This window comes from Urocampus carinirostris, chromosome 4 (genome assembly GCF_059441175.1).
Source record: "Urocampus carinirostris isolate Australia breed hairy pipefish chromosome 4, RoL_Ucar_1.0, whole genome shotgun sequence".
Lineage (NCBI taxonomy): Eukaryota > Metazoa > Chordata > Actinopteri > Syngnathiformes > Syngnathidae > Urocampus > Urocampus carinirostris.
In genome coordinates, this window is record NC_142352.1 from 13,495,442 (window position 1) to 13,518,759 (window position 23,318).

Below are 23,318 nucleotides of genomic sequence, written 5' to 3' on the forward strand. Positions count from 1 at the left end.
AAAGTCTTAAAGGGAAGGCTGACAATAAATGTGACATCAGCACCACTTAAATTGATTAGTTATCGATTTGCTTTCATGGGGAGTTTCTCAAATCTCTCCTTTTTTATACCAGGACTCAAAGGACCAGAAGACATACTTTTTAAAGATCCATGCCCCATGGGACGTGCTGGCCACCTATGCTGACGTTTTGAAGGTTAAAGTTCCTTTCAAAGCCAGTGACATCCCCCACGGACGAGATGTTCCTCTGGAGTGGCTCTCGCATCCTTTCCGCTTGCCCGAGCACATCATGAAACCTCAACCTGATTACTTTACTTACCCTTTTGACAAAGGCAAGACAGACTTCTTCCTTATTAACGACAAGGACAATTTCTTCCCTCCATCCACAAGAAACAGAATTGTGAGTATCTAAAGTTTAAATGATATATTGTTTTCCACAATATAAGACCAGATGATAAGGCCCACACCCAAAAAACAATATTTTGTGATATTTTTCTCATATACAAGGCGCATGAGACTAGAAGGTGCATTGAATAAATACTAAAAAGTACCTGTAATAAGTAATGCATTGATTGATCATCCAAATATATTGCTGATAATAATTGCAGAAGATTGGATGCAACAGGATTCAAACCCAGACCGTGGTGAGAAGAGCGCCAGAACCTACCCTCTAGACCACTGGTTCTCAACTGGTCTGACTTCAGGACCCACCGTTCCACCCTAACAACAAGCTGCAATCCAAATCAAAAAATATTTCCACTTCTCAAATGTATCTAATTAGAGGATTGTGCAGATTAAACCACAGATAGTTGTATCTATTCGCCTTTTTGTTAAAAAAATAAAACAAAATTACCAGCAAAACCAAAACAACTTCAAGTACCGTATATACTCGTATATACCCCCTAAAACTTCTCTCTTTAAAATAGCCACACATTGAAATAATTTCAAAATATGAAGAAATTGTGTACCTGAACATCGATGAATATTTAATTATGCAGTCATGAATGATTGATAGAATGAATGGCCTTTATGGTCATTACACAATTATAACGTAATTGGAGGGCTTCTCCTTTCAGTGCAAGCAAAACAAATGAAAGAGGTAAAAATGTGCAAAAGGATAAAGGATTAAAAAACTGTATTAATGATATCCATTGAATAGATTTATATGCTAGTAAAAAGCCCGTACACCATTTTCGTATTATGCTTCCTCCTTGGATTCGATCGTTTTCAGTTTTCCAATTTTACTTCCCCATAATACGAACTTTCTTGGGACCCATTTTTATGGGCAGAAAAAGGGAAATTAAACCAACCCAATCCCAATGAAATGAGATGTGGTCCCTCGGAAACACCCTGATAGACTGAACAGGAAGAAAGGATTGAGCAGGGCATTATGGCAATCTACTGTTGAAGTGTGCATTCGCCCTCTTTTTATCCCTTATTTTTCACATTATTCTGGCAAGCCTAAAGCCAGCAACCCACCAATTGATACCACTGCACTAGACCTCTAGGGATACAAGACAACACGAGTAAAAGCTAGTTTTAGTCACAGTAACATGTTAGAGAATGGTGGAAAACAGAAAGCCGTCCAGAAAGATGGAAATAAACGGGGGTAAAAAATCACGAGAAGGAAACGTCTGGTCAGTGAAAATGATGACGAATCGGACTTTGAAGGATATTGAATTAATACATTGTGAATTTCATGTTTGCATTGTGTTCATAGACTAGTTTACGTTGTTCATAAATTATTGTAGCCTCACCTATTCAACGTTTGTCACAGACAATGCTAGTTCTAGTTGTCCAAAATTTTTAGTATAACATTACATCACTTTTGTTGAAAAAAGAACTTTGTGGCACTGATGTTACGTCCTTTTTGTGACAGATTTTAGTCTCATAGGCTCTTTGTCCGGTAAAAACACTATTATTTAAGTACTTAAACACAGAAATAGACACTTAATAACTTAAGGCTAACGTCAAATTCATGAAGACATATATAAATGTAATATTTTTTTAATTAAAATATCTGCTAGCCTAAAGCCAATATAATACAAAATACCAAAAATCTGCTAATTTTGGAAAATAAAAAATTGTCCAAAATATATTCAAAAACCTACACAAATTCAAAGCTAAGGCTACCATTGATTGAGTAGATTGGCTAAATATGCATTTACTCTAGGTTAGAATAAAATGTCTGACTCGATGATGCCATGACTAAAAATAGTGTGATAACGTGATAAGACCTAATGCCTTTTTATACACCCTCTATGGCCTTAGATACTTGGTGGTTAGGGTTCGGCGCTCTCTTCAATGCTATCCGGATTCGATCCCCGTTGCAACCATTGTCATGCAATTGTTGTTAGCGATATGTATATTCTCAATGATTGCACACATATTGTAATTTGTAGGTATGCCTTTTCAAATGTATTTGTATGCACCACATAACAAACTGTATGCTCTGATATCTGGTCAATTTACAGTTTTGATGTGCACCTTACAGCCTAAATAATCCAGTACGCATATATTGAAAACTGAATTTGGTTTTCTCTCCTAGGTGTATTACATCTTAGCACGATGTCCCTATTACAAAAACGGACGACAAGACAAAGACAAGACAGGAATCAAGCGATTACTCAGTAATGGGACGTACACATCAGCATTTCCACTTCATGATGTAAGCGAGAATGAAAACTAACATGGACAGTCACAATATATTGTTTGTGTCTCCATTCTTCTAGACACACTATTTGAGTTGGTATTGTTTTGTGCAATGTGAGGTAAGGGGCAAAATTCTCACAAATTGTACCCATCTCGAAGGGGTGCCATTTTGGCATATGCTGTCAATTGATAATGACTTTTTTTTTAGATATGTTAAGAAAAATTATCTAGCGAAAACTATTGATTGACGACGGAAATGTTATTTCATAATATACTGTAGATTACTTTTTTATACATGCTCAGAAAAACTAAAAAATATATAGAAAAAAAATATAATATAAACAGACACTGCCTTACGTACGAACGATCTCGTTCGTGAGTTGAATTTGTTCGTACGTTGCTCCACTGCTATATTTTGTATGGAATGTATGTTTAAGGTTTATATAAGTATGTTTAAGGCTTGTATAATTAACTTGTATTGTTTTGAAACTGAAAAATAACCCTTTAACAAAATGATATGCTTTGTAATGTTACAAAGCATGCTGAATGACAAAGCATCGTATTGAAAAACAAAGCTGACTGCTCGTTATTAAGGGCTATACAAATAGACATGACTTGACTTGACTATAAAGATAAAGTTAAATTTAACCTACTTTTGGAAGAGTTAGACGACTTCCTCTGTGGTAAAAAGTGGACGAAAAAAAAGCCATCCAACCATTTTCTCAACCGCATCAAGCTTTCTTACTCCACTTTCATTTAAAAAAGAAACGGCTTCGCCCCTTCTTCAAGCGTTACACCAATCATTTTAAATGGATGCACGAGATATTAAACAATAAAAATGGCAACGTTCTTAGCATGCTAGAGATACAGTGCAGTGTGTATACACACGAACCAGGAAGTATAAGCCGGATTTCTTCTTTGGGGTGGATGCTGGGTGACCTTTCACAGCGCCACCCAGCAGAAAGAAGCACTACCGTATTGTCCTCTATTTGGATAAATGTGCACGCAATACAAAATCTAACTGACGGTCATGTCTGGATATTTTTCGACGTCCTGAAAAAATGTTCGTATGTACCGTTGTTCATAACTCGAATGTTTGTAAGTAGGGGAGCGTCTGTATATATTAGGGGTCGATCAATATGGGTTTTCCTTGGCCGATACCGATTACTTATATTGAGAGGAGACTGATAACCGATATCTGGAGCCGATAGATATTTTCTGTTAAGGCTTAAAAATTTCATGAAACAAAAAAAAAGAATATTTGTGATGAATTCAGATAAAAATTAACTGGCTTTCTGAAACATTTTATAGTACTAAATTAAAAATTCAACGCAACATAAATGACTAATATTTGACTTCAACCAAAATTTAACGGTGCAGGAAATAAAATTGGGATTTTCAGCAACTTGTAGAAGGGTACATATTAACGTGAATATATCTTTGAAGCTTTTTACAATGAATAAATGAAATATCAATACAACCCAATGATATAATTAACTTTAAATAAATAGTGCTACAAAATTTCAACGGAGCTCGCAAATTAAAAAGTGTGGGCACTCTTGTTTAAGAGCCATTTGGTTATTCCATTATTATATAATGTTATTCCACGTTAGCTTTAGTGTGTTTTTTTATGCTCTCTCCCATTGGAAACAGACATGCTTGATTAATGAACTGATGTTATAATAAGAGATAATTCATCAGTCTCCACCTGAACAGACCTCTGAAACAAGTTAACTACACTTGACTACACTGTGCATCTCCAGTCAAGCTTCAGTGGCTCTGCCTCTAGTCGAGTCGCTTATCTAATTAGAAGGGGTGGGTAGAGGGTGGGGAGTTCAGGAGTTTTTCAAGTGGATTTCATGAAAGCAGGGCCGTGAGTGGTGAGCACTGAAAAAGAAAGCTTTAATAATCGGCTCGTGATTGAAAAAAAAATATGCTGATACCGCTATCCCTCAAATCCCCAAATATCGGCTGCAATAATCAGCCACTGCGATAATTGGTCCGTATATATTTTTTCATCCATCCATTATCTGCACCGCTTATCCTCAGTAGGGTCACAGGGGGGCTGGAGCACATCCCAGCTATCTTTGAGCAATGGGCAAGGGACACCCTGAACTGGTTGCCAGCCAGTCGCAGGGCACACAGAGACAGACAACTCACTCGCTCACTTGGACCGGCTAATTAACTTGACATGCATGTTTTTGGAATGTGGGAGGAAACCAGAGTGCCCAGAGGCAACCCGCGCAAGCACGGGGAGAACATGCAAACTCCACACAGGAAGGTTCGAACTCATGACCTCAGAACTTCCACACACTCGCAAAGCACTGCTCCACCCTGCTGCACGTACATATATCAGAACTGCCACACACTCGCTAAGCACTGCTCCACCCTGCTGCACGTATATATATATATATATTTATATATATATATATACATCCTACATGCCGACATTTCTTGTGTAAATAATGTGTAAATTATAACTCTAATCGTATCCTCCTTGTTTTATATCCTTATCTTCTCAGTTCCTTTATCTTTTTGTTTTTTTTACCTCACTGTGAATGTGTGAAACTGGAGTGTCATGCCCAATTTCGTTGTCACAATATGTTAACCCATTTTGTAACAATGACAATAAACGTATATTCCATTCTATTCTATTTTATATATATATATATATGTGTGAGTGTGTGTATGTATATATATATATATATATATATATATATATATATATATAGTATATACAATGCATTAGACCACAGTAACAAAGGTTACTATCAGTAACACAATGCGCCATAAGGGATTCAAACCCTGCACTGTCAGACGTGTACCCCTGCTGAAGCCAGTACATGCCCAGGGCCGTCTGCGGTCCACTAGAGATTTTTTAGATGAACCAGAAAAGGACTGGAAGAATATGGTACGGTCAGATAAAACCAAAATATAACATTTTGGTAGAAACACAGGTCTCATATTTGGAGCAGTAAGAATACTGAATTGCATCCGAAGAACACCATACACACTGTGAAGCACGAGGGTGAGAACACGCTTTGGGGCTGTTTTTATGTAAAGGTCGGAAAGAATAAATAGGGCCATATATCAAAAGTTTATAACTGAAAACCTGCTTCCAGCAGCAAGGGCATTGAAAATGATAAACGCCTGTGTCTTTCAGCATGACAATGATCTTGAACACATAGCCATGGCAACAATAGAAGTGGCTTCGTAAAAATAATTTCAAGGTCCTGGAATGGCCTGGCCAGTCTCCAGATCTCAACCCCATAGAAAATCTGTGGAGGGAGTTTAAAGTCCATGTTGGTCAAAAATAGCCCCAAAACATCACTGCTTTAGAGGAGATCTGCATGGAGGAATGGGCTAAATTACCAGCAGTACCAGTGTGTGAAAAGCTTTTGAAGAGTGACAGAATTGGCCGAGAATTGAGATTATTTTTTTGTATTTACCAAATACTTATTTCCCACCATGATATCTCTCTCTCTCTCTCTCTCTCTCTCTCTCTCTCTCTCTCTCTCTCTCTCTCTCTCTCTCATATATATATAAATATACTAATATACTTTAACTACTAATTACCAACTACCCATCTGTGTTTCTTGCAGTGTCGTTACTGGAAGAGAGCAAGAAACGCTGAATGTGAGAGTGAGCGCTTCAATTTGTACTCGCACTGGGCTAGATTTCTATGCTTTTACAAAGAGCAGCCACTTAACCTCATTAGGTAAGAAAACAACAATAGTAATAATAATAATCCCATCCTTTTTTACTTCATTTATGTTTGAATGTCATTTTTTTTAAAACAAATTTGTGCTTCCAGGAAGTATTACGGGGAAAAGATTGGGATTTACTTTGCATGGCTGGGATTCTACACGGAGATGTTATTCTTTGCTGCTGTCATGGGCTTTATATGTTTCACCTATGGAGTGCTGAGCTATGATGATAACATATCTAGGTTGGTACTGAATAAACAATATAATGCATGATCAGGGTTGGGTAGGGTTACTTTAACCTGATTACTTTCAATTACTTTTGGATTACTCCAATACCAAATACGTTAATAAAATTTGGTATTGGCGGGGGTCACTCCCGGGCCGCGCAACGGAGCGAGTTCGGCGGACGCAGCGTCATACGACGCGAGAAAAGGCGGCGGGCGTGATCGGCCTACCCCGTCCGACGACCCCAGTAGCGCGGCGCGACGACAGGCGGCCGTCCGCGCGCGGGACCCCCGTAACTGGGGAATCCCCCTCGCCCGACGACCCTAGCACGGCGCGCCGTTCTCGTTTCCCGGCGCGCGGTTTCGGTGCGGCTTCCGCTTCACATCGACATTTATTATAAATAATGCAAGAAATTAAGGTAGCATTTCCCATTGGTATATTGTAAAGGGAACTACATATTCATTATTACCAAACATCTATATGGGGAGAAAATTGCCTCAAAACAAATATTTTCAAGATTTACTCAAAATCTTAAAATCATACGTCCTGATAAAAGCAGACACAGAAAAGTTGCATATGTAAATTGCAGATATATTTGTGGCTCTGCAAAATACTTTATTCACACTGGATTTTTCTTTTGATAGTACTGGAGAAAATGAAAATTGGGTTTGAAGGTCCTTAAAAAGTGCTTAAATTTGGCCATGGAAGAGGTGTATTAAACGTGTATAACACTTAAGAGGAGCAAATTATGGGGTTTGACGATACTGTATTTAATATTGAATATGTACTCAACTTTTCACCTTCAAAACAAGTCCTCAAGGTATCCGTCTGAAGTGAACAGCAGTGGAAGTTATCCATCAAATATGCTTATATTCTATTTTTGTATCATTGAAGTCATTGTCAGGTCCCTGTTGTTTCCTTTAATCCTCGAGAAACGATATCAAGCAAATGCAATTCGATCTGTCACCCTGAAAACCACCAATGACAATGACCCAAAAAACACATCTGTGTTGCAATCTGGCACTATTCCCCACAGAATGGTTGCAATGGTGTTGTCGTCCATAAAATGTAGGGTAAACATTTTACGTGCCGCGACCATCATTTGCGGGGTTTTTTGAGCCTAGTAGTGAATATGAGCTCGTTTTAGTAAATGCTTCAGTAGTCTCCATCTTGAATGGTCACCAAATCAAAAACACGTGAACATAAATAACAAACATAAAAAACTGAAAACGGCTTTATGTGTGCGGAGGCATGGCGTCGTTTGCGTTTTGCAGCCAAAGGCTTCGGCACCAAATTCCTCAAGCAGTTGGTGTGCGCTGGGCTAAAAGCTGCGGTTTAAAATACGATAAAATTTAATAAGGTGCACTCTGTAGTCCAGAATTTACGGTCATTTAAATGACAGAGTAAATACTGATGCCTACTTGCTAAACCTCTTTAACATTCATTTCATTTTCCTTCAGCAAAGAAATTTGCGATCCTGATATCGGTGGCAAGATTGTGATGTGTCCTTTGTGTGACAGAAAATGCTCTTTCTGGAACCTTAACTCTACATGTCTCTCCTCCTGGGTAACTAATTCTCTTTTCCAAGTTCCTATTTTCACATTTACAGTCATTTAGATGTAGAGTCGGCTGCATGTCGCCACGACAGTGCTTACTCCTGATTGTCATTTCCTGTGTTGTCCTCATCAACAAATCGGATTCTCTGTTTTCCCCATCTAGCAATCCCATTTGTTTGACAATGAGGGAACGGTGTTTTTTGCCATCTTCATGGGAATTTGGGGTAAGTGACACACACTCAAAAAGACACTCTAACGGCTTTTGACCTCAGTCTGACCTCATGGTTTCCACCATACTGGAACGCAAAACCGTTTTTAGTAGGTATTTGGACAAAAAAATATTAAAAATAAGAAAAAATCAAAGGATCATTTACACTCTTCAACAGTAGATGGTGATAACGTCCTGCTTGATCTCTTTTACCTATTTAGTCAATAGGCACATTTGAGAGGGACCACATCTCATTTTATTGTCATGCTGTTCGTTTCATTTCCGTTTTCTGCCCATAATAATGTATCCTAAAAAAGTTAGTGATGAGAGGAAGGAAAAGTGGAAATGGTGGCAACAATGATCGAGTCAAAGAAGGATATGATTTCAAAATACAAAACTGGAGTAAGCGTGTCTGCCGTTAAAGCGCTGCTAGAAACTACAGTAAATAGTTTGAAAATGTTATAGTTTTAGCTTTTAACCAGTTCAATCATCTTGATTAACTACCTAGTTAAATAAAAATGGATGTTTAGGTCAACACTATTGATATTTTGAATTTATTTTAGTATGTTGCTATATGAAAAGCAGTTTTAAGGGGTCGCTTATATGTGAAGTAGGCGAATATGCGAGTATATGTGGTACTTGTAGTTTTTTTGGTTTTACTGGTTATTTGTTTTGTTTTTTAAAAGATGAATGAATGAATATATTTCTGCTTTATTGGGATACATTTGAGAAGTGCAAATGTTTTCTTAATTTGGGTAGCAGCTCGCAATTAGGGTAGGATGGGGGGGTTGTGTAGTCAGACCATTAGAGAACCAATGCTCTTTAAGGTGTTCTTGTCTCAGTGTACTGCTTTTTTCGACTCAACTCATCCAGCCAAAGCAGCGGTTTTGGTCGGGTGCTAAAATCAATCATTTCGTGTTTTCCCACAGATAGTTTTACATAATTCTTTAATCTATTGTTGTATCTCTAGACCATGGTTTCACATTCTTCATGAAATAATATTTGAGAAATCTTGTACAATGCAACCTTTCTAAAATAACCCTCATTCGTTCTTTGTGCTTAACAGTAACTCTCTTTCTTGAGTTCTGGAAGCGGCGCCAAGCCCGCTTGGAGTATGAGTGGGACTTGGTGGACTTTGAAGAGGAACAGCAACAGCTTCAGATTCGTCCCGAGTTTGAAATTAGATGCACAAACCGAAGACTCAACAAGATCACTCAGGTGCAACAATTTTTGTGTTTTTATGGAGGGCTTATCGTCCAATATGTAGAGATAAATGTACACCACCGTTAAAAAAGTATTTTCCCTCTTCCTGATTTCTGTCTTTTTTGCATCTATCATTCACAAAAGATTTCAGGTCATCAAACCAATTTTAATAGGAAATATAAAAATGCAGTTTTGAAATGTTGATTCCATTCATTAAGTTAGAAAAAAATAATCGAAACCTATAGGGCCCGACGAAACAACTTACCATAGATGGTTCAATAATAAATTCTGGGTTTTATTAGAAGATCCTGAAGAAGAAAGTCCAGACATCAGTTTTTGCCCTCAAACTCAAGCGTTCTTGGCTCATGCAGCAGAACAATGATCCGGAACACACCGCCAAGTCCAAATGGTTAAAAAACACAAAATGAACGGTCTGGAGTCAAAGTCTGTATTTAAATCCAACTAAGATGCTGTAGTGTGACCTTAATCAGGCAGTTCATGCGAGAAAACCCTCCAATATGGCAGATTTGAAACAATCTTGCACAGAAGAGTGGGCCAAAATTCCTCCAAATGTATGTGAAAGAATCATTACTAATTATCGGTTGATTTTCTGTTATCGCTGCCCAAGGTAGTCCAACTCACTATTAGGTTCCGGAGGAAATTACTTTTTCACATCGGGCCAGAACGGTTTTATTTTTATTGTGCCATAATAATTCAAATCAACATTTCAAAACTGCGTTTTGTATTTCCTTGGGTTGTCTCTGTGTGATATTAAAATTGGTTTGATAAATATGCAAAAAAAAAACAGAAATCACAAAGGGGGTCAATGCTTTTTCATGGCACTGTAAAAATAAACAAATACCTAAATATAATATTAAATGATCACCAAAAAATCACATACCAAAATATATAACAATGTCATATACATTGTTGCCTGAGCTTTTCACTAGGGATTATTTTAATAACTGATGAATTGGGCCATCATTTTTAAAAATAATCGATGAGTCCCATGTAAAAAACGCAATTTTAATGTCTTACTTCATTAAAGTAGTGATGTTTAGCTGGATAGAAAATTAGTGCATAAAAAAAACTACATTTTCTATACTATAAAACAATAAATAAATCCAAGTTTTTTGTCAAACAGACATATAAACATAATTAAATACAAATGTATGCTTACACCTGCAATATGTAAAATATTTTTTTATAGCGTGCAAAAAAAGAGAAGTCACATTGGATGAGAATGTGAGTACTTCATCAGATGTCATCTTATTATACATAAAATGTTTTAATACAGCACTTAGAGTTGCATTGAGTGCTAATAAATGTTCAATCGTGGAAGAAGAGCCGGAGCTAGCTAAGCGGCTAGCGGCGTTATAAGTCTTCGACACCATCCGTTATCATGGTAAATGCGAACTTACGACCAAATAAGATCATCGAGTGCTGGTGGAAAACATCGAAGCGCACAGGGAGCGCAGTTGCTGTGTTTTGCGGAAACGTGGCTCACGTTTAGCATTCCGGACGCTAACGTGTAGCCACCCGGAGCTACCCGGAGCTATACGGCTTCAACGCCGCTAAACAGAGACACGAAAGCCGGGGGGAATCGGAGAGGAGGCGGACTTGCTAACACGAGGTGGTGTATCCCTGGATTTTCACAAAGAAAAGATTTCCATCTGCCGCAGGGATGTCGAACTTTTGGACTAGCGTGACGTCATCCACTCTGCTACAAGCACCCCTAGGGCATCATGTTAATCTGTTAATAAACGACGGGGGATACTGCTGGAAGTGTGAATTTCCCTACGGGGATGAATAAAGTATCTATCTATCTATGTATCTATTTGCATTTAATTATTGGCTGAGTGCTGCATACATCGCGCCACATAACAAATCAATGATACAACTCCTTGCCAAAACTTAAAACCTTTGATTTTTATCAATTTTTCAATTTGTTGTTGCAGCCCTATTTTCAACCTTTTGGTTGATCAGAGATAAACGAATGGGCTACAGGTGAAAAGCTCACCCGGTTTGACCCGCCCACATTTTTCGTGACAAAACACATGACAAAATAAAGGACAAAATAAATTGAAAAATAAATGAGAAAAAGGAAATAATGTATGAATAAATTGCATTCATGTCATATATTTAGGTATTAAGTGACTTATTAATGTGTTGATTTTTTTATAAGGAATACATTTTTAGGTATTTATTTAAACATTTATTTCTATGTATGGCAGGATTGGTCCTCCATATGTTTTAAACTGTTATACACATGCTGATTATTTTATTCTTTAAAAAAAACAGGAAATGGAACCATATCTTCCAGTCACCAGCAAGTGTGCACGCTTCTGCCTGTCTGGCGCCACTGTCATCTTTTGGGTATGGGACTATTCGACCTCAGTGGTTGCACAACTGGCCTCAACTCCATGCATACCAATGGAAGCATTTGTTGTGTTCCCTCTGCAGATTTCCCTCATTCTCGCCTGTATAATCGGGGTCATAGCGTACAGGCTGGCTGTTTATGCTGCCTTTGCCAGTATCATCAAAGACCCCTTGAGGAAGATCCAGGTGGTGGGCCGATTCATCACACCACAGCTGGCCACCTCGGCGACTGCTTCTTGCATCAATTTTATGATCATAATGATTCTCAACTTCTTCTATGAGAGGGTGGCTGTCTGGATTACTGACATGGGTACATTTGCAAAATCCAACTGCCGAAAATCTGTGTTTGGTCTTTGAAAACCTTTTCCCCACCAGAGATCCCAAAGACTCATCTGGAATATGAAAACAGGCTCACCATGAAGATGTTTCTCTTCCAGTTTGTCAACTATTACTCGTCTTGCTTTTATGTGGCTTTCTTTAAGGGGAAATTTGTGGGGTTTCCCGGTAAATACTCATACATGTTTGGGACGTGGAGCAAGCTGAGAAATGAAGAGGTGGGCATTTTAAACTTCGAAAAATATATGCATTCTACATATTCTTGGATTTCTTCAACTGTTCTAGTGTGACCCTGGAGGCTGTCTTATTGAGCTCACGACACAGTTGGTGATCGTCATGGCTGGAAAACAACTGTGGGGGAACATCCAGGAAGCCCTTCTGCCGTGAGTCTATCAAACCTTAATATCCCCTTTGTTTTGGTCATATTTTGTTATCAAGAGGAATTAGATATACCTCACATTTGCCACAACAACCATTTCATTTCATTTCTATTTTGGTGCTAAGCTTATAAATGCAAAGCTTATAAATGCCTACAATTTTATTTTTTAAATGATTTTTCATCCTGTCTGTATCCTGCAATGGTACTCCAATAATCCAAGGAGCCTGAGTCCTTCTTTTTAGCATCCTGTCTGTAAATTGTTTTGTAGAAGATCTAAAACCTTCAGCTGGAGCGTTAAATCGCTTGTTTCTCACTGTCCCATGTCCGAGCCAAGGCATAAGCGAGCTAAGCGGCTGTTAAGGGCCCTGCAACCACTAAGGGGTACCCAAGTGTGGTTAACTTTTTTGGTGCAAACATTGTCAAGTATTGATTATTGATCATGGGCTACACAGACCAAAGATTATTGCAAACTACAGACTATTATTACACCATCCCCTGATCTAAAACTTACATGAGGGCAAAACTCAAGACCCTCAACATGAGGAAAATGAAAAAACCCCGAGAAGGGTCCCCACAGTCACTTTGTGTTTCCACTTTAAAGTACTTCTACAGAAATTCAACAAAGATACTACAGAATAACTACAGTCTAAATATCAAATATCAAATATCGTGCTTAAAAACAGTGACCTCATATATCATTTTGCTTTCATTCTGAAAATAGAAAAAATTGTATAGAATTACTGCAAGAATACTACTGCAGTAATACTATATCACAAAATACTACTACAGAATTATTTACTCCAAAAATACTACTAAAATTATAAATTATAAAAATACTAAAGAAATTTGACAAAAATACTACAATGGAAATACTACAAAAAATCTACAAATATATTACTAAAATACTACTTTGCAAATACATCAATTATACTTCTACGGAAATACTAAAAAAAAATACCAATATAGAATACTATAATACATAAAGTTACTAGAGAAATATTACTACAAAAATACTACTAGAGTAGGTTTACAACAGAAATACTGCAAATTACACCTATAGCAATACTATCAAAATTCTCCTATGGAAATATCACAAAAATACTACAAAAATAAAAGTACGATAACACCTACAAAAATACTTTCGCTAGGCACTGTATTTCACATTTCTGTCGGCTTCCTGTCAGGTTGATACGAAACTGGTGGAATGGCAGAAAGGCGAGGCATCATCCCGAGAACCATTACAGCCGTTGGGAGCAAGACCACGTCCTGCAGAACTTCAGCCAGCTGGGATTGTTCTACGAATACCTAGAGATGGGTAAGGTTATTTATTCCCGTAAAATGGAACGAAGACAAAAATTTGTAATTTTCAGTAGTGTTTCTTTTTGTGTTTTCTTTCACCCTCCGACTCCTCAGTGGTCCAGTTTGGTTTCATCACGCTATTTGTGGCATCATTTCCTTTGGCACCCCTCCTCGCTCTGTTCAACAACATACTTGAAATCCGGGTAGACGCCTGGAAGTTCACCACTCAGTTCAAAAGACCGGTGGCATCCAAAGCCAGGAACATCGGCGCGTGGCAGGAGATTCTCAACGCGGTCGCCATCTTGTCTGTTGTTACCAACGTAAGTTTGTCTTGTCACTTGTTTTTGTACTATTGTCTCTATTTTAAACCTTACGTGAATGGATCTTGTGTGGTTTTAGGCGTTCATCATGGCGTTCACCTCAGACATGATTCCTCGTATGGTCTACCTGTATGCTTACAGTAAAGTGGACTCCATGAGGGGATACGTGAACAACAGCTTGTCAGTGTACAACATCTCACAGATCCCTTTCCGCAACATGCCAGAAGATCAGGCCAACTGGCTCGATAATTCAACATCCACTTGCAGGTAACAAGCATATCGAGTCAAGAGCCTGGGTTCATCAAACACTAGTGTAAAATAAAATACAAAATATTTATTTATTTAAATTCAAGACATTTAGTTTTTCTCTCAGATCTGTGATAACTTTGAGCCAAGATGTCCAGATCAGGACCCAAATGCGTGACGTTTCTCACACAAGCCTTTTATTTTACGGGAAATTTGGAGTCCTGCAGCAGTCTGGCGTGGAATGATCGGAAGCCAGAGGCCGACGAGATCGATACCAATTGCCCGAGCAGATGTCGGACAGATGGGGTCGGTACCGGACAGGACGGGACAGACAGGATTGATATCAAAACAGGATATCGAAAATAAACAGGGCAAACTAGACGGGAACGAAACCGGAAACTGATATTAAACAATGGGACAGACAGGATTGATATCAAAACAGGATATCTAAAATAAACAGGGCAAACTAGACGGGAACGAAACTGGAAACCGATATTACACAGGACAAAATAAACGAGAACAATACCGGACAGGAAATACCAACAGGAAACAGGACCGAGTCTAAACCCACGTCTTGCGGGGCAGAGGTTCGTTGACGGACTGACAAAGGAAAAGTGAGAGCACTGAGCTTAAATAGACGGAAAGGCAATCTGTCAACGAGCCGCAGCTGGCGCCACACGGGCGGGGCCAATTGGGCGCCATGGCAACCAGGACACAAGATGAAGAATTTTGGTGGCTAATGGTGTCATTTGAAAGAGGAATTTGGGATAATTTACCAAAGGCCCATGTTTTGTATAAGAAATTATAAACGGATAAGTTTCCCAGATATCTGTTGCATCATTGAAAGTTATAGTAACTTCAATTTTGAGTTTACAATAATTGCTTACGTATCATCAAAAGTCATGTGCCTTCACTCCAAACGCAACACCCGCACCTTCATTACAACCACTCATAATAAACCCGCATTTTATTTTGTTAATATCATCTTATTTATATTATTACTGGATTTTTTTAAATGTCTAATTGCTATTTGAATGTGTTTTTCGTGATCAGGAAAATCTGTGTAATCGTTATTATAGTTTCACTTGAATCATTTATGGAAGGTTGGGAACGGGCCTGTTTATTTTTGATTATTTCACATCAGGAAAATTTGAACAATGAGCACAATACTGGAACAAATTAGGCTTGTATGTAGAGGTACCACTGTTTACATTGTTGAGTGCATTTTGTAACTATAACCATTTATTCAGACCACAGTTAAGATCTTAAGCCCGTTCAAGTCGAGTTGGGCCTAAAATTTCATTCATTACGTTTGGGTTCAGGGCGGGCTTCTCTCCCGCTGTCTTTTTTATTGAAATTATCCACCTGTCATTGTTCTTAGTTTCTTTTCCTTTGTGAAGGATCCACGCGATGGATTCCGTCCCCCACGACAGATTCTTTAGGCGCACCGACAGGCGCAGGGATGCAGGCTGCGTGCCAGAGACAAAAATAAACTAAAAACAATGACGGGTAAATCGTTTTTCTTTTTAAAAAGTCAGCGAGAGAGAAGCCCTCCTACTCCCAAATCCTCAGAAATAAAATATGAAAATCCGTGTTTGCTTCAGGCCCGGTCCCTTACACAAAGTTATATTGTCTGGCTGCATCGGGTCTTGATGTCCAAGGGGTGGGCTTGGGCTGGACTCTCTCAGTCGGACCTTACCTCGAATTTAGACATAGATCATACCTGCGAATATTTGGAAATCAAAAGTTCATGTTTGACGGACTAGTTTTACTTTTTCATAGGGATTGTTGTTTTTTTTTTAATAGATACCGAGATTACCGTTACCCTCCTGGTCACTACAAGGAATACACTCACACCATGCAGTTCTGGCATATCCTGGCTGCCAAAATGGCTTTCATCATTACCATGGAGGTAAGGCCGTTATTCCCCCATTTAACCTATTAAAGACTTAAGTGCTTGGAAAAGAATGTTTTAAAAACCTTACGGCGACTTAAGAACGACAAAAATCAGCGGAAAGACGCACTACATTTTTCGACATCCTCCAAAAAATGTTCGTATGTTTGTATGTACAGTTGATCGTAACTCAAATCTTCGTAAGTATGGGAGCGTCTGTAGTTGCAAATGTAAAAGACCTCAATAAATTATCGTATTTCACCCAAAAATCGGAATTGAGCATTGTGCTCTGCAGTGTGAACGGCAGCCTCATCGTGTCCAGGGTTGGGTAGGGTTACTTTAACTTGATTACTTTCAATTACTTTTGGATTACTCCAATACCAAATATGCTAATAAAAGACACAAGAAACTAAATATGAATAAAATTACAAAATTTTGTGCAGGCTTGGGGAGTAACGGAATACATGGAACGGCAAAAATGATGTTGGCAAGCTGTTTGGATTTATTTTCATTTTGTTTCTGTCGTATTTTATATTAGTTTTGCCGGAGATCAAAGAAATCAAAGCCAGGAGAGAAAGCTTACCATGTGTTGTGAGTCATCATTTTATTCATATTTAGTTTATTTTGTCTTTTATTAGCATATTTGGTATTCGAGTAGTCTAAATGTAATTCAAAATAATCAAGTTAAAGTAACCCTACCCAACCCTGATCGTGTCTTCAGTTGCGTCGTCGGATGTTTTACACCACTCCCAGAGTGCACAGCATGAAATGGCGCGCTGCACAATTTGAAGAAAAACTAAATTTTTTATGTGTGCCTCATTTTTATGAAATTACGGTAGTTAATACTTTTTTTGTGCTCAATGTCAAATTCTACATCCATGCTTGTAACGAAATTGATATCCTTCTTTGGCACTGACAGTTATAGAAACACAGCTTTTTTTCTGGATTTTATCAAATTTTGTTTGCATGCTTGTCGTACAATATATAAACGACGTGAAAAGCCGTCTTTGGCACTGAGTGAGTTAAACCAATCACATTGGTGCACCACAGCAAGAATGGATAGGAATGCACCAACGCACAACCACCCTAAATCTGTAAAAAAATACAGAAAAAAGCCTGCAATGATGACTGAGCTTCAGTTAACTTGTTATGACTGTTCCTTTGCAGCACGTGGTCTTCGTAGTGAAGTTCTTTGTGGCGTGGATGATTCCAGACGTGCCCTCAGGAGTGAAAGCACGCTTTAAACGTGAACGTTACCTGATTCAAGAATACCTGCATAACTACGAGGTGGAGAGACTCAAACTCCAGCTGAGTGCCAGCTTCATCACAGAGCCCCTCTCAGAGGTTTCTTCTGTGCCAGACAAGCACGAGGTGCTGTCCGAGGGACCCTAGCCTCTTTTCACAGGCCCAGAACGGATTCTTGGACTTGAGAACTTACTGCTGATGATATCCATTTGCAAGGGCTTCCGTAGTTTTGCAAAAATAACAATGCTGGCCTTGTTTTTTTGTTTTGTGGGCTTAATCACCTGCTGCAGTGGATTCCTATATTAGGATTCCAGCAGAAGTAGGGAAAAAAATATCATTGCAATTTGTAGTTTGCATCTGCTTATCAAGTGCATGTATCAGTGCCATAAAAATATGAAAAGTTGATGTGAAAATGAACAGAAATGAGCGAAACAATTGTGCAATTCCCCATGCAATGCCTTCTTGCTTTCTAAAAAAAGCTACATGTATTTATAGATGTGTTGATAAAGTGTTTGATTTTGTAATAATCCTTTAATTTTATTTGTAACATATTTGTCTTAGCATGTTGTATTTGTGGGGCGGTAGTTAAATGACTGAAGTCATCAGAAAAGCCTAATGTTGCATTTTTGTGTCGCGTCGTGTTATAGTGAAAAGTAATTGTGAAAATGTTAGCGTGTAACATTTCTGTCAGTCTTGCATCCTTAAAAATATAGCAAAATGGAATGGTCCAAAAATTGTGATAAAACAGTAAACATCCCATCAACTGCTTCTGCCAACATTAGAACACATATTTTGTTGCAATTTTACATGATAGCATAATCAATGCTTTATGTCAGTCAGTGATGGAAAGTTGGAATGTTCTAATTGGAAAATGAGATGGTGTCAGTTGGAATATACCAACATTAGTTGCTGGGTACGGGCGGCTGAGTGGTTAGCGTGTCCGTGGTAGGGTTCTGAGGTAATGCATTTGCATGTTCTCCCCGTGTTTGCGTGGGTTTCCTCCCACATTCCAAAAAACATGCATGTCAGGTAAATTGGCCGGTCCAAATTGTCCCTAGGCGTGAATGAGTGAGTAAGTTGTCTGTCTCGGTGTGTTCTGGCGACCAGTTCAGGGTGTCCCCTGACCACTGCCCGAAGATAGCTGGGATAGCCTCCAGCACCCCCGCCAACCTACTGAGGATAAGCGGTGCAGATAATGGATGGATGGATGGATGAAAACATTGAATATGTCTCCAGGATCAGCCTCTTGTGACTTGAAACAGTTACCCACCCCTCGCCTTCATGATCTTTTTATTCCTACTCTGATTAGATGTTCTCATATTTGCCACTATGATCCCTTTTTTCTTCCTGGCCGATTTTTTTACTCCAATAAGTTTGCCCACCCATGTTAATACAACGTACAGGTGAAAGCATGGCGCCGATGTACCTTGCTTATCTCAAAGCCAAAAACTTCCTCGAAGTAGGCTGGTTGACTTATGAGCAGCAAGTAAAAGGTCCAGCTCCTGCAGAAGTTAGCCACAATGATTGCATTGGCATGGAAGTGAAGAACTTCCTCCTGGGTGTCTTGTACTTTTGTGGGGAGTTTCATTTCAGATACACGACACCAGTTTACTGCAGCGGTGCTATCCAGCCTTTTGGTAATTACTGTGGAGCGGTAAAGTTGTGGGTAAATCTGACCTCAGCCGGGACCATTAGCATGGCACTCTCTCCGATGCTCTCCTTGATGTAGCAACGCTCTTTGTCGGATGTTCGGCCGGGCTCTCGTAGGATTTTCTGGGTCGAAATCTTGGAAAATATTTGAATTTTAATTTCGTGTTTTCGAGTATTAAAAATTGCTTTAATTCTGATTGAAGTGCTTGCAAATGCCTGAAATTGTTGCCATGTTTCACAACAAGTCTGCTTGAAAATGACACCGATGCATTCTCTTTCCCCTTGATCAGAGGCCTAAAGAAATCCAGCCTGACCAGACCTGGCCCCCGTGGGTATGAGAGTCCAAACTAGCCCTTGCCAGACTGATTAACTTGATTTGAGGAACTGTGCATGAAGTAAACTGGAAGCTGCAGTTCAGTGCTGGATGGACTTCAGCGCCGAGGTGCGCGCTTTGGCTAAAACACGCACGGCGCCGAAATTCGGCCCCAAGTGCAGTTTTCGGTTTACTTCGGGCTTGATCCCTCAAATCAAGTGTGCACTACTGCGCTAAAGCATACAGGATGCCTAAGTGCAGTGCCAAAGTGTGTTACTCAAGTAAAAGTACTGTTACTTCAGAATAATATGAGTCAAGTAGAAGTAAAAACTAGTCATCCAAATAATCGCTTGAGTAAAAGTAAGTGCATCGAACAGCCTGCATACTGTGTGGATAGAAGCCAGCCCCGACAAGGAGTCTAAAACAGCTGCAAAGACCACAGACTGTTACAGACTACAGAGTATTATTACACCAACCCCTGATCTAAAACCTACATGAGGGCAAGGAAAAACTCAAAACTTCAGCATGACAAAAATGAAGAAACCTTGAAAAAGGACCGCACATGAAGTGATTCCCCCTTCCAGGATGAGCAGGCTGCAATGGATGTTGCATTAACAAACAATTAAATAAAAATTTTAACATAAAATAGTTAAAGTATAATATAAAATCAAAAATGTATATCAGTGCAAGGATTACGTTTCAATTTTGCACATTTCTAATGGACCATGCAAAGAGTTAAGGTATGTAAGGTAGGTAGTAGTCAATTGTAATAGGAAAAACTTCCGGTAACTGAAAGTAGAAAATACTGTAATTTTACCAAACACCTATCTATGGGGTGAGATCCTCCTCCAAAATATTCACATAATGTTCAGATCCACAAATGCATTCCCGATTTACTCAGGATCTGAGAATCACATGTCTTGATAAATGCCAACGTAAGACAAAAATCACAAATGTAAATCGCAGATATATTTGTGGATCTGAAAAAAATACATTCACGCTGGATTTGTTCTTTTAATGTTAACGGAGAAGTTTAAAAAATGGCCTCCAAGTCCTCAAAAGTGCTTGACTTTGTCCATGTAAAACGGTGTAAAAACCCTGTAATTGAGTAGAGCTTGCCTGTTGGCCACATGCACACAGCATCATTAATAGCCACAGATTCAGCAAACAGATGAAAGACAGGTGTGAACAAGTTGCATACTTAATTTGCATAACTTAATATTTCAACAGGTACATAGCTTAGTAAATGGAAAATAACCCCAAAATACCAAGGACAAATGTTAATTGGATGTGAATGTTTTTTCAAGAAACTGTATTTCTGCTTTTTCTGGACTATTTTTATTGATTTGTGTACAGTAAATCGCGAGCGGGTGGTATTGTACTGTTTTAATATATATTTTGGCCCACTTCTATAGAAGGCCATAGCAATATTAATTTACAATATGATGGAAACAATTTTGTCACAATGTTACTTTGTGACCATTTGTAATATTTTCGGTCAACATTTCCACAATAAATTAAGATTTTTTTTCTTACAGTGTAAATGGTAAATGGTCTGCATTTATATAGCGCTTTTCAAGTCACTGAAGACCTCCCAAAGCGCTTTACAATGTGCTTTACACTTACCCATTCACACACACACACACCGATAACGGTGACAGCCATGCAAGGCGCCTACCTGCTTATCAGACACATTAGGGGTCCATTGTCTTGCCCAAGGTCAAATGTTTGGTATAAACAATCAACTGTGTTAGCAATTATTACAAAACATACAAAACCACTGATAATCTCCCTCAATCTGGGGCTCCCTGCAAGACCTCATCCCATGGCGTCAAAATGATAACAAGAACGATATGCAAATAATCCAGAAGCACACATGAGGACCTAGTGAACGACCTAAAGAGAGCCGGCCACCGTCAGTAAGTGTGACTGAAATTTTATTTTTAAGTTTCCAAATAATAAATAATAATAATAATAATAATAATGTTTAAATTACAGTACTTTTTTCTCTTAAAGGTAGGCCCACATTTTGAAATATGATTCATTTATAGAAACCTAAATTCTCCTAATGTCATGAACCGGAACAGGAAGAGGACCCAGATGCGTAACATTTCTCATGCTTTATTTTACGGGAATGAGGCAGTCATGCACATTAACACAAACGCCAGTGATTTGGCGATCGCTGGGCGGAAGAAGAAAGACAGAAGTCTGGCATGGAACAACAGGAAGCCAGAGAACAATGAGATCGATACCAGTTACATGAGCAAATACCGGACGGATGGTGTCGATACCGGACAGAACGGGACTGACAGGATTGATAACAGAGATAGGAGACCGGAGACAGAGATCAGACAGAACGAGATAGACTGGATCGATACCAGACAGGATACCTGACAGAGTCAAAACACACGTCTTGCGGGTGCAGAGGTTTATTGACGGACTGACAAAGGGTGAGTGAGAACACTGAGCTTGAATAGGAGGGAAACCGATCAGTCAGCTGGCACCAAACAGGCGGGGCCAATTGGGCGCCATGGGCAACTGTGACTTTCTTAACGCTTTAAATGGACATTGTGTATGATTTAGCGCCTCCTAGTAGTTTGAAAAATTAAAAAAAAAAAAAACAATATTGATTTGAACAATAAGCAAAAATATGAACGTGCATTTTTCGAAAGAAATAGGTATTCTATGTACAGAGGCTCACTGAGAGCAGCAGTGTCCACACTCTTTCCGCATGTGAGCTACTTATAAAATGGCCATCTCAAAACAATTTACCTACTATGAAAATACAAAACAAATGTATAAGGATATTACAGTATATAGGCTATTGAGTATTGTTTATTGGTATTTTACATGTTACAATATGTGTCTTGCATTACTGCATGAGCCCATACTTTGCAAAACAACCCAGTATATTTCTTTTGTCATGGCTTACTCTGATGACTCGCACTGAATGGAATCAGCCAGGGATGAGCTCAATGTCAAATGAGTGTCAGTCAATGTGGTTCGGTATTTGGACATGATAGTCTTCATGTGGGAAAAGGATGACTCACATGAATGAGTGAAGCAGAAAATTCAGTCAATTAGGTAGCACATTTTCTCATTTTGGGGTACTTTTCCCCTGTGAGTAAGTTCCAGAACTGTCCATCAGTCCTGGACTTCAGCTCAATGTCAGTTTTCAGTGTCAAAATTACAGATTCCACTCCACAAAGCTTCAGGTGAAAGAGTGCTTCAATTTTTGATGCCAGTGAATCAACCTCGACATCGTCCTGAAAAGTGTAACACGTGAATGTTGAAATTAACTCCAGTAAATCAAAGTCTTGGAAGAGTTTTTGAAATTCTGAAAGTTTTCAATCTGCTCTGCTCTATTTAAGGGGAGTATCCCCAGAGATGACCTTTTACTTTAGTAAACGTGTAAACCTGCTACTCCACTACATTGGCCTACATTAACGTTAGAATATGAATTTGCATCAATAAATCTGATAAGTTGTATTCACCTTGGTAATATTAGGATGTGTAAACATACACACTTTAAAGGGAAACTTCAGTTTTGGAGGATGATGGACCCATATGGAAGAGGCAGGAACTGAGCCGGGTGCTCCAAAAGAGGGATCGCATTTAATAATAAGGAGGTACAAAGTAACAAACATGGGTTCTCAAAAACAAACAAAACAAAACCTGACAAGGTACATATAAAAACAAACTCTTTTAA

The 23,318-nt window shown here is 38.8% G+C and overlaps 1 protein-coding gene across 4 annotated transcripts in view; it reads left to right on the forward strand.

Moving 5' to 3' along the window:
* Positions 1–19,493, forward strand: part of ano5b (anoctamin 5b) — a 67,655-nt gene extending 48,162 nt beyond the window's left edge. For all 4 annotated transcript variants that reach the window (XM_088333694.1, XM_088333697.1, XM_088333698.1 and 1 more), the window contains 16 exons: positions 113–397; positions 2,546–2,665; positions 6,252–6,367; positions 6,464–6,598; positions 8,042–8,147; positions 8,301–8,361; positions 9,412–9,563; positions 11,850–11,924; positions 12,012–12,237; positions 12,303–12,481; positions 12,549–12,646; positions 13,827–13,957; positions 14,056–14,261; positions 14,341–14,528; positions 16,314–16,419; positions 17,569–19,493. In XM_088333694.1, coding sequence (XP_088189820.1) covers positions 113–397; positions 2,546–2,665; positions 6,252–6,367; positions 6,464–6,598; positions 8,042–8,147; positions 8,301–8,361; positions 9,412–9,563; positions 11,850–11,924; positions 12,012–12,237; positions 12,303–12,481; positions 12,549–12,646; positions 13,827–13,957; positions 14,056–14,261; positions 14,341–14,528; positions 16,314–16,419; positions 17,569–17,793 — 2,409 coding nt within the window. In that variant the 3' untranslated portion in view covers positions 17,794–19,493. The remainder of the gene's footprint in view (positions 1–112; positions 398–2,545; positions 2,666–6,251; positions 6,368–6,463; positions 6,599–8,041; positions 8,148–8,300; positions 8,362–9,411; positions 9,564–11,849; positions 11,925–12,011; positions 12,238–12,302; positions 12,482–12,548; positions 12,647–13,826; positions 13,958–14,055; positions 14,262–14,340; positions 14,529–16,313; positions 16,420–17,568) is intronic.
* The last annotated feature ends 3,825 nt before the right edge of the window (positions 19,494–23,318 follow it).